This window comes from Vigna unguiculata, chromosome 7 (genome assembly GCF_004118075.2).
Source record: "Vigna unguiculata cultivar IT97K-499-35 chromosome 7, ASM411807v1, whole genome shotgun sequence".
NCBI lineage: Eukaryota > Viridiplantae > Streptophyta > Magnoliopsida > Fabales > Fabaceae > Vigna > Vigna unguiculata.
The window spans coordinates 8,536,706-8,554,595 of record NC_040285.1 but is presented as its reverse complement, the minus strand read 5'-3'; the positions used below and the strand labels follow the sequence as shown (position 1 = coordinate 8,554,595).

Genomic DNA, 17,890 nt, shown 5'->3' with positions numbered 1-17,890 from the left:
GATGCTCATCGTATAACAACCCTCAAGGGCTCGTTGGTATTTTCGCCCATAGTTAGTGGATCCCAAGAAAGGTAAATATGTATTTGGGCCTCCATAGCCCATTGCAGGTAGGACCCACAGGTAAAATAGTATATATATAGCACGTTATCCCATGCATTGATTATGCATTAATATATTCTCTGAAGATTCTGACATCACCAGTGCTAAGTTAGACATCGAAGTGTCTTTTGCAGGTCCTCTTGCGCCGCCCTCTGAACCCGACCGAAGTAAGAGAAGATAGTCAGAGATCAGATATTCAGGTACTTCAACAGATTTGCGGATTACAGCTTGGTCCCATAAGAACAATTTGAAATTGTTTATGGTTTTAATCCTTTAACTCCTTTGGATTTGTTACCATTACCTAACATTTCTCAATATAAGGATCAGTCTAGGCAAGATAAAGCAGAATATGTCAAAAAATTACATGAGAAAGTCAAGGCCCAAATTGAGAAGAAAATGGAAGGGTGTACCAAAAATGTCAACAAAGGAAGAAAAAAAAGGTTACATTTGAACCAGGTGACTGGTATATGTGCATTTCAAAAAGAGTGATTCCCAACACAAAGAAAATATAAGCTTATGCTAAGAGGTGATAGTTCTTTTCAAGTATTGGCCAAGATAAATTATAATGGCTACAAACTAGATTTGCAAGGTAAGTATGGTGTAAGTAATACTTTTAATGTGGTTGATCTCTCTTCTTTTCATGTAAGTGATGATTTATCCGATTTGAGGACAAAGCCTTTTGAAGAAAAAGGGACTGATATGGACATCATTGGCAATGTTGGAATCTTAACAATCATGAAGTCCATACTCAAGATCAATGGAAGTCGAAGACCCAATACAAAGCTTAGGAGGGCCCATGGCAAGAGCATTAGCTAAATTGACTCAACAAACTTTGCAAAAGATGGTGGTTAATCTAATGGAGGTGGAGTTACATGATGAGGCCCAACATATGGAGGTATTACTCACATGTATTACTTTTTTGGAACGAAGACAATAGGCCCAATTGTTAGACTTTAAATAAAACCCAAAAACTTATTTATGTTTTTTTTATTGTGTAAAAAGGGGGGTATAAATAATTTTGTGAAGGAAAGGATAGGCAGGACGTTTTAGTTACCATTTAAAGTGATAAAAATTCTTTGCTAAGGTTCTTCCTTGAACCATTTTGATCTTATCAAAAATTTGTATTTTTTTTGTGGCAATTTTCAAGGCTTATCAAACCTCATTGTTTGTGGCGCCTATTTTTGTGTCTTTCCCCATCTATTATTAGTTTTACATGTCAAAATTTGTATTCCCCAGTTCTTATGGTACTAGGATCAATCCTCGGTAATATCATTCTCTAATCTCTTATTTGTTCATATTTGTTCATATGTGTTCATATACTATTATTGATATTATGAGTAACTTCCAAACCCTAGTTAGGTCCAAAATTCATTGGAGTTGAGAATAATCCTCATGAAAATTGAAAAAAGATTGTGTTTGCCAGAGTGTGTAAAAGCATAAATTTTTCGTTGCGTTTTTTTTACCTCCTTAATTAGTCTAGCATAAAGAATGTTCTCCCTCAAGTCAAGAACAATATGATTGGGTAAGTTAGAAATGGTTAATTGATTAAGGTGTAGACTGAGCTTGACTTTTCAAACCTATTGATGACATGATAAACATATGCTTATCCATAAAAAAATATCTTAAATCTTATGTTGATTTACTAATGCAAAAAGAGTTTTCTATGTCATTGATTGACAATTTTTAACAAGTTACCATAATAATAAAAAGTCTGGTGGTAGAATTGCAATTCCATCAAACTTTTTAATGACGGTTGGCTAAATAACCATCATTAAAAGTGGGTCAGGCAAGAAATGACAACGATTATATAGATAACTTCGTTAAAAGTGGGATAGCAGAGAAATGTTGATGGTTATATAGATAACCATCGCTAAAACTTTCTTAGGATGGAGAAACGACGACAATTATATGCATGCAATCATCGTCGAATGTGTAGAACTTTTACAAAAATATTGCATGAGCTTCTTTTGTATATATCAAGGAATTAGTTAAACATAATTGCGACAGACGAAATGTATCAGATAAAGTGTCAAGCTTTAGTTAATTTACTTGTTTTATAGAAAATTTTCGTTAAATGTGTTTCCTAACTTCTCCTCTTCTATGTTATAATGCAGATAATAACTTGCAAAGTACAAAATAAAGAAAGAGAATATGCATAGTATTTTTATATTGGTTCGTCTGATCACACAAACTACATATAATTCTCAAGGAACTGATTAACTTTCACTAAGTAGACTAATGTTACAAAGTAAATCTAAGTATTATTTGGATGTGTAGTTATTCCTAACTAACTCCTTGAGTAGTCTTTCTACAAGTCACTCATAACTTAACCAAGTATTCTTTCCCAAGCCACTATTGATTCAATAAAGTATTATTTCCTATGTCACTCTTGATTAAATCAAATACTTTTTTCCAAGTTATTCATACCTTAAACAAGTATTCTTTCACAAGCCATTTCTAGCTTTAACAAGTATTCTTTAAACAACAATCACTTTTAATAACTGAGTATTCTTTGTCAAACAATCACTTTTGACTAAGACGAAGAGATCTTATTATTAGTAATCACTAATCACTTTTTTTATCATTAGAAAAGTTAATCGTTTATTGACATGTGTAAGATTTATGTTCTCTTTCTTCTAACCTACTAACTAGAACATTAGTAGTGTTCCTCTTAAACCTTTTGTTGGCCAAAAAAAATTTAGAATTTATTTGGCAATACTTAGGTAGTCTCTCACTTTCTTCTTCTTGAATGATTTTATATAGACTATTGGAAAAATTAGTCGTTATAGAACCATTTCTGGTCGTTGAATAACTTTAGCTCCTTTGATTGTATTTTCCTTCATATGAAGAGCTTCATAATGATGGATGTGCTTAATGCACTTCATGCAACAATAAATGTTTATTTCTTCTTTACCTAAAATGTCAATAGTTGGATGCTTATATCATTTTTGGACAATATGCATTTCTTTTATTCATCTTAAACTATATTGTCGTACAAAGTAGATTATTCTTCCAAAGTTGACAATGCTTTGTTCAACGACTTCATGAAGATAAACAGTTTTAGCTCTCTAATCAAGACATCCTTTTGATGTGACTTGTTCTTTGTCTAATGGATCACTTTTGTTACATGGAAGAGGAAGAGGTAGACATTCCCTACAACATAGAATAATTTGTTATGTTTTCTACTTTAGTACAACACTTCTATGTCCCAAAACATTGATGCATTTTAGTCTTAAACTTTAAAAATAAATAAATATATAATCTTCTTAACTCAATGACGTTAAATTATTTTACGTGTTAAACAACGTTCCAGGTTGACATTTGAATTACAACATGTCAAATAGTACAAACAACTCAAACACTAGCCTGAAACGTTGTTTGATACATCAATGGTGTTATTTTGTTTTACGTATTAAACGATGCTCTAGACTGATATTTGAGCTAGTACATGTCAACCCGCGTAAGCAACTCAAACGTTAGCCTAAAATGTTATTTGACACGTCAAAATAATTTAAAATAGTTAGATTGAAAGAACTATATTTATTCATTTTTAAATTTTGGGAAGAAACCATATCAATGTTGAAGACATAGACGAATTTCAATTTCATGTCAAAGTTTAAAGGCTAAACATATTTAACCCAAAATTTAAATAAATTTTGATAATTTATTTTTTTTATGTTTCTATTCTAAAATATAATTTTCATTTATTAAAATTTATAATAATTTTTTAATTTAATTTTAATTTTAATTTACAATTTTAAAAATTTATTACTTACTTTAAATTACTTTTTTATATTTATTTTATAAATTATTTTTAAAAAAAACATGTTAATATATAACTAAATTTATTTTATCAGATTAATTAAAGCTATTACAACTTTTTTCCTATTTAATTTCCGTTGATTCAATCAATCTAAATTTCTGTTTCCTTTCTTTCTTTAGTAAGTAATTGTATTCTCTTTGTAATCATTCTTTATCATCCTTAATTGTTTTCTGTCACATGTTTCTTATTTGGGGATGATTTAAAATTCATATCATTATATAAGAAAAGCAAAAGCCGTTAAGGGTGGTGTATGATTAATGACTTTGACATATAAAAGGGAAAGTGACATAGAGGAAAAGATAGAAAAGACAAAGAAAGGTTAGTACAGATAATTATAAAAAGAATAAAATATAAAGTAAATGAAAAACAATAATTGAAGGAATAAAGTTCTTACAAAATATTTGACATTGAAATGATTGAGAAAATACATTGCTAGCAGTTGATTTCAAAATCTATTCAAATAGTACTTAGGCCTTAAAGAAATTTTGTTATCACTATCTATTTTGATAAATATTTTTAGTGAAAAGAAAGTAGTCTATGAAAAACTTAATGCATATTTATTTTTTGTTTTATATAAATATTTATTAAAAATGTATTTATGATAAATGTTAATTAATAAAAAATTATTCAATTTTTTTTAGCCAGAATGAGTATAGTTTATATTTATTGTTTCAACAGTTTAATAAAAAGGGGAACAACTTTAAATTAAACTATAAAATAAATTTATTTTATCTCACGTCGTATAAGATGTAATTTTATTTATTTGTATATTTATTAAGGAAATTCCCTATATCCGAAAAAGAAAAGTAAAAGAAAAGAACACGTTGGTCAAATTTGGCAGTGTTGAATTTGAAATGAAGCAAACAGTGAAAACTATTTTGTCAAAAAGCGCTGCTTCTGTTCGCATCTATGACCAACACGTGTCATTTCTTGGAACGTGAATTCAATTTAAATACAAACATTTTATAATGTTTTGCTAAAAATTATTACGACTTCGAAAATGATTCTAATTAACCAGAAAATGTATCATTAAACTTAAAAATTAGATCCTAACATATTTTAAAGACATATTTAAATTATATTTTTGAATAGTTTTAAATTGTTCTATATATGGCAATTTTTTAAACATTATATATTTTTTAAACATTATGCTTATAGTATTATTTATCTTAAAATAAAAATTATAAAATATTTTAATTGTAGCTGTATATATCTGCAATTCCTCCCATATAATTTTAAAATATATTAACAATCAGTTAATCCGATTTTGGCTGGATTTACCAAATCGTAACTAGATTAGCTTTAAATTGGAAAATTTGACCAAATTAATATTTCAGATTAAATAAAACTATAAAAAAATTCATCTCAATAAAACTCATAAACGCTTTTTTTTATGATATCTCATTAGTAAAAACACATAACTAATACTTTTATCACATTAAAATATATATATATATATATATATATATATATATATATATAATTCTATGATTTTTATAATTTTATTGTTTTATGAGTAATATAATTTATAATATAAATAATTATTTAATTATTTTTAAATGATGAAGTTTTACAAAACAAACACACAAATATATGTAAAATGAGACATTTTAATTTTAATTAATAAATAACAAGATAATTCAATTTAATTCTACTACATCAAAGATATTTAACAAAAGACACGTATTAAGTATTGGGCAAAAAGTAAGGTTTTGATCTTTATTGTATTTTCGCATGAGTAAAAATTCTTTATTTGAATGAAATTTGTTCATTTAAATGAAAATATCATAACAATCAATTACAACAACAAAGAATGAGATATATTGAATATATATATATATATATATATATATATATATATATATATATATATATATATATATATATATATATATATATATATATATATATAAGAGAATGGTGTATTAATATGACGATAATAATGTACATACATAACAAATGTTAGCAATAGATGATCATATGACTACAACTAGCATTAAGATATTGGAAATAAATAAGGTAACAAGTAGTGTTTACAATCATTGATTGACAATAATATTAATTGTAATAAATGACAACATTAAAAGGTAATATTGGATATACAAAAATCAAGGGATCTTGTTTCTAATAGGGATGGCAATAGAGGGGTGGAGCAAGGACATATTTCATTATTTCATACCACCCTAAGGTAAATATCCATCTCCATCCGCATCTCTATACCTAACGAGTCTAAATGTATTTGTCTCATCCTTATCCTGATTGAGTAAAGGGTATATCCTCTACCCGTGGTCATACCTTTTTTTATTGTTTCAATATCAAGTAATCATTGCTTATTTGAGGTAAGTCATTATTTTACTAATATTGTTAGATATTACATTATTGTTTTATCACATGGATCCAAGGCTTAAAAGGCCCTATCAATACATCTAGTATTTCCCAATAAATACACATACTCTCTTATACTCATTCTTCCTTACTCTAAATGATCCAAACCCTCTTACTAACTTGAGCGTCAAAGAGTCTTTTGGAGGTGAATCTTCCTTTATGTTTCAACCCACATGAGCATATATTAAGATTCTTCAATCCACTTAGATCTTGCCACCTGTCTAAATGTCCACACGTCTAATCCCAGAAAGAATATTTGGCGCTCACCATGGACAATGGCGAACCATTCAAGGGACTAGGGGGGCCATGGCCCCCCCAAAAATTTTATATTTATATAATTTATTTAATATATAATTTTAAGTATATATTTAAAAATTAATACTTTTAATATATTTTATATATTTGATATTTTAAATTTTTTTTATACATCTATATTTATATAAAAAGAAAAAGTTCTTTTTTTTGTTGTTTTTCACATTTTCACATTTATCTTTTAAATACTTTTAAAAATAAAAATAATAATTTTATTAACATTTCTTTTAAGTGATCACTTGTTTAATTTAATCATTTTTTTATTTGAAACTTAATCATTATAAATAAAAATTAATTATAGTAATATTATGAAAAATTATTTGTATTTATTTTATAATTATAATGATAACAATAATTCTATTTTTATTATTTTTTATTATCATAAAAAAATACAATATTTAAATTAGTTTATATAAAAATTTTGAAATTACTCTTTTGGTTTCTATTTTCGTTAAAAAATATGTAGTCCTTCAATTTTTTTTAGTCCCAATTTGATCTAGGTTTTGAAACAATGATGCAATTTGGTTCTTTTTCTTTAAATTTTCTGAATTAGATCAAGGTTTTTTAATCAAAATTAAAGTTGTGAATAAAGATGATTTGCTTTATTGATGTAACTGACATAATCGTAATGTCAGTCTTGATGAAAAATCTTTGCTTCACTTCAAGAAATTTAACAAAAATGATCAAATTGCATCAATTTTAAAAAAATTGGACCAAATTGAGACTAAAAAAAATTAGAAGACCAACTTGACATTTTTTATGAAAAAATCGACCAAAAAAGAGTAATTCAACCCAAATTTTGGCACCACCAAGATATTAGTCGAAGATCCGCCACTGACCATGGGGCCCGAGTAAAACTTTATCCTACCTCCACATTTTATACAATCCTTACATGATGGGATAACTCATTATTAATATCGACAATGAAGATTGTCCATAAATCCTCACAATCAGCTACCATGAATATTTATGGTCACAATTTTGCAATGCCTTTGTAAGAATGCTATCTTGACACTCTATTTCTTTCATTAAATATTTTTTATTCAAATTTTATGAATAATTAGTGTAAAAAATTATCATTCCTTTGATAACACCTAACTCAACAAGAGCTTCAAATTCCAATGGTGGCCTCATGATGTAAAAACGCATCGAAAATAGCATTTGAGTTACATAAAATATTTTATTGGATATTATAATGTTTGTTGATGCAACTTGAGTGATGTTAATCTCATACAAGGTGTGAAAATAAAGAAATTACAAAACACCTTCAAAATAAGGCCAAATTCCAATGGTGGCCTTGTGAGAGAAAAATGCATCGAAAATAACATTTGAGTTGCATAAAATATTTTTTTGATATTATAATGTTTGTTGATGTAGTAAAAGTTATGTTAATCTCATACAGGCGTGATAATAAAGAAACTACGAAACACCTTTAGAATAAGACCAAAATTGGCAAATTCTGAAAAAGTATGTTGTGCACCCTATAATTTATTTATGCACTCCACTTTTTAAGCAATCCTCTACTCACAAAGTTAGCTACTCTAAGACCATCACATGGTTATCCCCACTCTCTAAATTTGTCTAATGAAAAGTTGCCTTATGTCCAACATCTTCACTCAAAATTTGACAAGCTAAATGATGATACATCGTCATCTTCATCTTCCATCTTCTCCTACCAGACCTCAAACATTGCCATCGTCAACCATTGTCGCACCTGACCAAGGGTTGCCAAAACTATTGCAACCACCAAAGCAGCACCACTTCGCTATGGTCACCTTCTTCCACTACCTCGTCGGCCATTTCAAGGGCATCTTTGCTCCACCTTAGACAATTGCATTGTCCTCATATGGGATACCACCAAAGACAATTGTGTGAATGTTACCAACATCGTCCCTGGAGTTAGCATCTTTGACCAAGGCTTCAACAACCAAGGGTGGCGCACCCAAAAGCTCGCGTTGCATGCAAGGTCTATTGATATCCCCCGTTGCTAGTGAGAAACTGATCTTGGTGGTGTTTGATGAGGCCATTTATAACGGTGTGGATGCGCTATCAGTATTGCTCGATGGGTTTGGCTCGAGCTTGCTGAAAGACGACATGGTGGCTAGAGCTTTCCATGCAACGAAGCAAGGAATCGTGGTGGTTTGCTCCGCCCAAAATAGTGGGACTATGGATGTCACTGTGGGGGCTTACGTACCTAGCCGACCCAATAGATGATGTTAAGTAATGCGACCCAATAAGGCCTAATTAGCTTCATCATCAAAAAAATTACAAAATATTATAAGATACATCTATTGGTGCAAATATTTACATATTAACAATAATTATGACAACTCTCGATAATTTGATTATGTCTCGATATTCCTTAATACCAAATATTTACAAGATATTTGGTATATCAGATAAGGTGTCACATTATTATTATTATTATTATTATTATTATTATTTGAGGTAAGTGATTATTTTACTGATAATTCTTGATATTACATTACTTATTTTATCACATGGATCCAAGATCCAAAAGGTCTTATAAATACATCTAGTATTCCCTAAGGAATACATAGACTCTCTCATACTCTTTCTCTCTTACTCTAAAAGATATAAACTTTCTTACTAACTTAAGTGTCAAAGAGTTTTTTAGAATTATAATGCAAATGGAGGTATAATTAAAATGCAGTTACGGGGTTTAATTAAAAAAATTGAGTTAACTCCTAGTTGTTAAAAAGACCTCTATATTTAACTACAACATGTGATCAAAGTTCAATATAACCTTCAAAATGTTAAATTTTTTTCTTTCCACTATGAAATTTTACAAATTGGACCTTATATTTGGATAAGAGGAGGGTCTAAGAAATAATTAATTTAAAATTGGGAGTAAGTGGAAATGTTATGAGTTTGAACTAGTATGTGCTTGACCAGTGCAAAAATATTCTGATACTATAGTTGTTGTTTCTTTCATATGTATTTTTAATGCTATTTATATTTATAGAAATCGCGCGCGAGTATGTGTAGAAATTTAATTTAGTACAGAAATAAAAGGTAGTAGATCGAAAAAGATAGACATTTTGAAGAAGTTTGGGCGTTTAGATGAAAATAAAATAAATGAAGTGTAGGTTTTAAACGGTTGAGGGAGATTTCTTTTTAATAATACGAGAAATAAATTTTTATATTGGTCTTCATATTTAATTTAAAATTTAAAATATTAAAGTATTACTCCTATTTATATTTAATATTCTTTTCCAATATAAAATGAATTTAAACTTAAATAGTGTTTACAAATACGAATTTACTTGTGATTCTTATCTAGTTTATAAAAATTATGATTACATTATTTTATCTCTATAAAATTACTAAATTTGGAGAAAATGTCAAAAGAAAAACTAATTTTAATTTTTTATTAAAATTAGGAAATAAAAAGATATTTAATCCAACATTTTAATATACATGTATGTTGCGGTGTACAGTTGATAATTTTATTGTTTTCGATAAGTTTTCTATATTTTTTTAGTTTCATAATTTAAAATTACAATTTACAGAAGGTTCATTATTTCATGAATCATCCATTCATACCCATTTTATTTGTGGATTAGTGAGAACAAGACTAACAAAGAATATTTTGCTCTAACTTTTGGTCATAGATGCAAGCTAGAAGGGGTGAATAATAACCTTTTCAATAAGTTGCAATAGTTGACAATTATTTAGGGTTAAGTGAGTGATGATGTTAGATATACATTCATATACACTTGGAATTCTAAATCAATTTATATTTAATAAAAAAAAGTCAACCTCAAAGTTAATACATACTTTACAAAGTTGAATTTGAGGTTTGGATAATTAAAAATAATATATCATTTGTCAAAATTGATGATATAAATGTAGTTGTCATGCCATCAATCATTCTTTTAATTCATCAGGCTGTTAGCAATCTAAAATGGTTCAAACTATAAGACATCGTTGATTTTTACTGACATTTTCACACTAAATACTTATCAGAATACTATATATATATATATATATATATATATATATATATATATATATATATATATATATATATATATATATATATCAATCAAACAGAAAAGATACTTAAAAGGAGATATTGCTTGACTCGAACCAAAAATAGTCTTGTAATAACAAATAAGATAAAAAAAATCTTACGAAGAAAAACTAAATGAAATGAAATCAGAATAAACAATATTTCGAATTAATTTACTAAGGAAGAATGGACAAAGAATGAAAAATCGTGGTACTCAAAAACACCTTATTAAGAAAATATTTTAACTCTAATAAAAGAAGAAAATTAAATTAAATTTTTCATTTGAATTATGTATTATCATGTACGATTGGACTATTACTTTCTATAAAATTATAGTTGAATTATTTAAATTAACGGTATATTTTTTGCATACAACATAATAAGTTACTTTGTATAAAATTATAGTTGAATTATTTAAATTAACGGTATATTTTTTTCTTCAAACAACATAATAAAATTAAACTCAAATCTAAATAACAGTAAAACCAAAGAGGGTTACATGAGGAATTTCAATTGAAGGTGTTGCATGATGTCTACGCCCTACGTCTATGATTTGGAGTTTATCTCAATAAATGTGAAAATCATGTTATTTCCCATCTTCAAAGGATGTCACCAATAAGACAAAACTAGAGGTGGACCTTAAAATGAATTTAAAAGCTATCAGTTCTTTTTTAATTCTCAATTTTTAATAATTTTTTATTTCTTATTTTTTGAACTTCAAAATAATATATTTTTCAATTTTATCCTTAGTTTAGTTAATATAGAGATAAAATAATTAATTATAATAAAAAGAAAAAAAATATGATAAATAAATATACATTGAAATAAGAAATATAAAAGTATAATAGATAAATCGTTTAAAATTATATTATAAATAAATAAGTAGAAAAATTATTTATGGTAGAAAACAAAGAGAATATATTATAGAATTTAAACTAAACTAGAAAAACAAGAAAGAACATGAAAATGACAGCGCAGAAACATTGTCGGTAAAACATTGGCGGCTTGTTTTTGGAGCAATGGTTATTAAAGCACGGCGTAGGGAAAAAGTTGGCGGAAATATTTTAATCATATTATTTCATTAATATATATTGTATTTTTATACTAGACTTATTTTGTTTAATTTTTTATATTTGTTTCATTATTAGATATTGCTAAACTCACTATTGTTTCTTATAATTTTTGAATGAAGAATTTTAAAACATGCAAAATTTTAAGTGTAGATTTGATATTTCAATGTCTTAAGTTAAATAATTTTGTTCCATTATAAATATGTCATTTAACAGTTAATATATAAAAGTGATTTTGATGTTAATTACTCAATGGAGTAAGATACCTATTATTCTAATATAAACGTTAACATTTTTATGTTAACAATTAAAACATATATTAATGGTATAACAAAATTATTTAATTAAAAAATTACAATAAACTTTTTTAAGAACTAAAATGAATTTTCAACCTAAATTTGAAGAGCAAATGTGTCGATCCACAACCAATAAGATACATCATTATTACATATTTATCTACACTTCACAACAAATAATACTAATCCTTATAATGATTTTTGCCGACAAAAACAAAAAGCTAATCATTATAATGATATTATTTCTCATGGTTGTACTTACCTTCACATCTCAACATTATCTTTCTTTTCTCTTTAGTAAATTTTATCGTAAACTATAATGTACAAATATATAACTGAATATGATTCTGTTGGTAATAGTACAAGTGTGTTAGTAATAGTTTAAGTGTGAGTCAAAAAGTCTCATATTGGATATAATAGACAAGGTTAAACATTATAAGGTTAAACACTATATAAAAATAAAGATCCATAATATCATTACCTTAAGATTTTGGGGCAAAAGTGATGTCAAATGCCTTATATATGTAAGACTAATATCATATAATCATATGGAACCACAATCTCTCAATGATTATAACCATAACCCATATATAACCAAAACATATGAAAAAAGAATATATAATCCAACAGTGGTATCAGAGCCGGTGGTTCAAAGTATCTAACCACATAACCATAACACAAAAAAGGGGTCACTAAAGTGACTGATCGCATAACCACAACCAAAAAGGGGTCACTACCCTTGACGAAAGATTGTTGGTATAACCATAACACATATATAACCAAAACATATGAAAGAATATATAACCCAACATATTCAATTATACTTATTTTGAAAATAACATAATTGTATACATGACAAAATAAATATTAGAAACTATAAATTTTTAAACAAGAAGATCACACTACAACAAACATGGAGGTAAAACATTCAAATGACCACACTACAACAAACATGGAGGTAAAACATTCAAATGACGATATATTCAAGGTATTTTATCATAGATCCGAAATAAATTTTTATTTTGGGAAAAAGGGGAAAGACAGAAAAAGAAAATTATTTTTTAACAAAATATTTTACCACAACACTTACCATTACTAGAAAAATTATATTTCATATCAATTATTTTGGATAGTCCACATCAGTTGTACTATTGACATTGATGCAACTGATGTATAAAGTATGATAATTTTTATATCGGTTGTAACCAATGTAAAATTAGACATGCTTAGGGATGTCAAAAAAATTCGTATCCGCAGGTATCCGTGGATAAAACCCGCAACGAATAGGAAACAGATATTAAAAATGATACCCGCTACCCGCGGATACGGGTATTTTTTATACCCGCATGTTAACGGGACGAGTACGGGTATCATAGTATCCGTACCTGTGGATACCCGTACCTGCTAAACTTTAATTCACAAAAGTACTGTCATATATATATATATATATATATATATATATATATATATATATATATATATTAGTAAAAAATATTATGGCCTAATTTTTTCTAAGTTACACATCTTGTCTTCAGTCTTCATTCTTCAAACTTCAAGTAAGTATTGGTACGTTGTCTTCTTCCAAGTACATCCCTTGACATTCTTCTCTTTCCTTTATTTGAAATTGGGCATATACATCAAATCCTATATAGACAATGACGTTTATGATATGCTTGTTGTCAAATGATGAAATCAAAATAAGAATACTTGGCACGTGGCAATTGAGGTTTATTATTTGTTTATTTTGTTTATTTTTTAGGAATCAATTAGAGAAAGTGAACTTTTTTATCAAAACACTAATTAAAGAATTTTCATTGTGTTGAACGTCATTCTATATTTACTTTTATAAATTATTTGGACTTATATGAACTTGAGTTTATTTAAACTTTAATTAAAATTTATGACAATGATATATTTTATTTTATTTTATTTGAATTTATGATTAAATATTTGTTTTTTTAATAATTTTGTAAATACCCGCGGATACACGTGGATACCCACAGATATGAAAAAAATAGGCGGGTACCCGCATAATGGATACTTGACGGATGTGGATATGGGTACGATGCATATATTTATCTAGCGGGTAGGGTACGGGAGAGCTACTACCCGTATCCTACCCGCCCCGTTGACATCCCTAGACATGCTATATCAATTGATTTATAGAATAGATATTGCATATAACTTATTTCACTTAAATACAATAAAAGTCGATATAAAAAGTGACATCATTGTTTGATTTACCTCAAATATTTTCTATATAACACCAAAATCTTGTACAAAATTAAACAAGATACTAAATATAAATTCTTCTTAGCTAAATTAAGTTGAAAATTCCCTTTAATTAATTCTAAAACAGGAAATATGATGAAATTATAAGATATGGATGAGGTGTGAATATCATAATTATCCTAAAATCATGTTAATTAATCACAAGAAAGATGAAATTCACTTTCTAACTATACGAAATAAGTACACTAAAATTAAAAAAAAAAAATTCATTATTATTTTTTAATTTAACTTATTAATGTAAAATTTTTTAGACTATTATAAACTTTTTAAACTATCACTTAATAACAATTATAATTTACATAACCTTTAAAGTAATAATATAAAACTATTTTGCGTTCTAACTCAATATGATTGACGTGGAATCTATTTGTTATGTTGTCAACGGTGATTTTTTTCTTTCCTTTTCTCTTATGAATGTAATTGATTCCCTTACGGAAAGGGAAAATGTTATTTGATATTATAAAGTCAACTTCTCTAATTATAGTTATCTTAATGACTGCTGAACAAATTTTCTCCTTCTTACGTTATGACGTAATGACCTTTCCCAATAAAAACAAAACTATCCCTTTCCAATTTTAATTTAAAAGGGCTAAGCATACGTTTAATTTATCTTCTACCAAAGTTTGTATGATCATATTGACAACCTTATTGTTCTTTTTATATTTTGTTTTTGATAAGTATTTTTTAGTTAACATAGTTGAAGTCATACAGAATACATATAAAACAAAATTAAATTATACAAATAGATATAAATTAGACCTTATAATCTATTTTCTCTATTGCTTTAAGGTGGATGAATTAGATTTAAAGCTCGTTAATTATTATAATATAAAAGTCCATCCCACTTTGTAACTCTTTTCCTCTGTTGTTAATAAAGTAATAATAACATCTTCAAAAAGTTGATGAAAAATTGTTGAGAATCTACACTTTGTACTAACCCTATGCAGTGAGCACGCCGTATGCGACCATTTAGTGCGAGAGAAGAATTCTCTCGGGAAGCATTCAACAAAATAAAAACTAAAAAAAAAAAATAATGAAACAAATGAATCTACGCAATGCATCCAAAGAACAAAAAATGACTATGAACACTGTGTGAATCCGTGTGATTGCTCTTCAGAGTGTGACCAATTAGTTAAGATCCTATCCTAAAACATGCTCAATAATGTAACTAACGAGCAAGATTGGCTGAACTCCAAATGGAGCTTGCGAAGGTTGCTCCGGCAGAACTTGTTTCCGGGGACGAAGTGTTTTGGTTTTTGATTCTGATGTTCCTCAGATCAGCAACGAACCCTGGTTTCGAAATCTTAACATCTTTCATATCAACGTTGTTGGTGAATTTTTCCACCACCTCTGACATTCGTGGCCGAAGCTTCGCTGTTTCTTGCACACACAGTAGCCCCACCTTCAAGAACTTTATGGCCTCTTCCTCGGGAAAATTCTTGTTCAACATGGGATCCACCAGTTTTAACAGATCGTTCGATTGATACGCTGCCCACGCCTGCAATTGCAAACATCTTCAACTTCAAACTTCAAACACACACCCACCACCTTACATTTGACCAAACCATAACAAACAAAATATGTGTCTAAAAATCATTTTACAAGTCGATTAATTATGAGTTTGACTTAAATTTCATTTCATACCTTCTCCACTATGAAACGTTCAATGTCTTGATAGGCATCCACCACTGCAAGGCCACTCACGATTTGCAGAAGTAACACTCCGAAGCTGTAAACATCTGATTTTCGTGAAACCTGTCCAGAATTGGCATACTCTGGAGCTAGATAACCCCTGTTGATTTATCAGAACAAAACCCTTTAGTAACGGAATGAAAAGGATTCAAAATAATGAACCAAGAAAGTCCTTTTTTTTTTTTTTTGTTTCTTAATGTTGTAACTTACAATGTCCCTGCAACACGAGTGCTGATGTAAGAAGCTTCGTCTCTCAGCAATTTTGCCAAACCGAAATCCGAAACCTTTGGAGTGAAATTCTGATCGAGAAGAATATTTTTGGCTTTGATGTCTCTGTGTACGATATGAGGCTTAAGCTCTTCGTGGAGAAAGTCAAGTCCCCGAGCCACTCCTATGGATACTTCCCTCCTTGTTTCCCAGGTGAATCTCATTCTTCTCTCCTCAGAACCTTTCAATCAAAGCCACAGAAACAGAATCATTATAACTTCTGCCTCCAATTGCAACCCCTAAATTGGAAACTCAGAAACACATAACAGAAATTAATCATACCTAAGAAGGTTTTGTAGAGGCTATTGTTCTCCATATAATCATACACCAAATACCTATGAACACCTTCCACACAACACCCTTTCAAGCTTACAAGATTTTGGTGCTTGATGTTTGCAAGTGTAGCCAATTCCGCCACAAATTCCCTCTCTCCTCGCATGGATTCCACCTCAACCGAAAGCACCTTCACCGCCACAAGAGAACCATCAAGAAGCTTCCCCTTCACAAGTCAAAACCCAAATCGGTCTCTCAGAACATAACCCCTTGGTTAATTTTCGATGAAATCACATTGCATCTTAATGCCCCAATTAATCAAAAAACAAACTTTTCAAAAGAACGAGATCAGAGAATGTATAATTAACCTTATAGACAGAGCCGAAGCCACCTTCTCCGACCTTCTCCGAGGAATGGAAATTTCGCGTGGCCAATTTCAATTGGCCGTAGGTGAACAAACGGAAGCTCCCGTCGTTGATCTCTTCCTCTGGGTAGTCTGCAATGGAAGAAAAAACATCAAAGATAATAAACGAAAACCAAAGTTTTCAAATTTACGTTTGTATCAGTTATGCTGTGTACCGTTTTTGTTTTGTTTTCTGGTGGGTGAAGAGAAACAAGTGAAAAAAGGAATCTTCATGTCTTGTCTTGGGATAAGTGTATCAGTCCCTTGGATGTTGGGGTTTGGGGTTATATATGAAGGTTTTGGTTTTGGAGAAGAGGAACAGCGTGTGGAGAAAATGAGAAAGACCATGTTTGGGTAAATTGAGAATACACGGTTCATCTAAGTATGCATTCATTATGGCTTTTGACACTTTCTTCTTTTCTTTGTTTCCTCATTTTGGAATTTTTTTTTTTCTCTCAGAGGTCTCGTGTGATGACCCATTCTTCTTGCAACTTGGAACTTTCAGAGATTAATGAGTAACCCAACAAATCATTGATTATACTATGAACAATGGAATGGGATTATGGAACTTGGGAAATGTGTTTTTCTTACCTATTGTGAAGTAACTTTGTTTTCAATCAACTTCCATGCAAAACTAACCCAAAAACATGGTAAATATAGTGTTTTAAACGTGGTTAATTAATTTAGATATTTTATAAATATATTGACTCACAAATAGATAAGTATACTTACTTTAAAACAATTCAACTTAAACGTTTGGTAGAAGAAATATTAAGAAAGATAAGTATCATTTTTCAGATGAGAATAAAATAGAGATCAAGTCATTTTCAACGTAATAATTCTAATTTAGTGAGTAGGTATAGAGCAGTTGATATTTAAGAAACAAATTTAAGAAAAAAAAGAGAATTTTTAATGTAAAAGGAATAAATTAAAAAAAAAGTG

The 17,890-nt window shown here is 28.7% G+C and overlaps 1 protein-coding gene across 1 annotated transcript; it reads right to left on the bottom strand.

The window, feature by feature from the left end:
* Nucleotides 1–15,174: 15,174 nt before the first annotated feature.
* LOC114189931 (putative serine/threonine-protein kinase) lies at nt 15,175–17,423 on the bottom strand. Its single transcript, XM_028078659.1, has 6 exons — nt 17,125–17,423; nt 16,914–17,041; nt 16,555–16,771; nt 16,216–16,453; nt 15,958–16,105; nt 15,175–15,811 (listed from the first exon to the last, which is right to left on the bottom strand). Exons 1-6 carry the CDS (start codon nt 17,324–17,326, stop codon nt 15,482–15,484), a joined length of 1,263 nt encoding a protein of 420 aa, XP_027934460.1. The 5' UTR covers nt 17,327–17,423; the 3' UTR covers nt 15,175–15,481.
* Nucleotides 17,424–17,890: the final 467 nt, after the last annotated feature.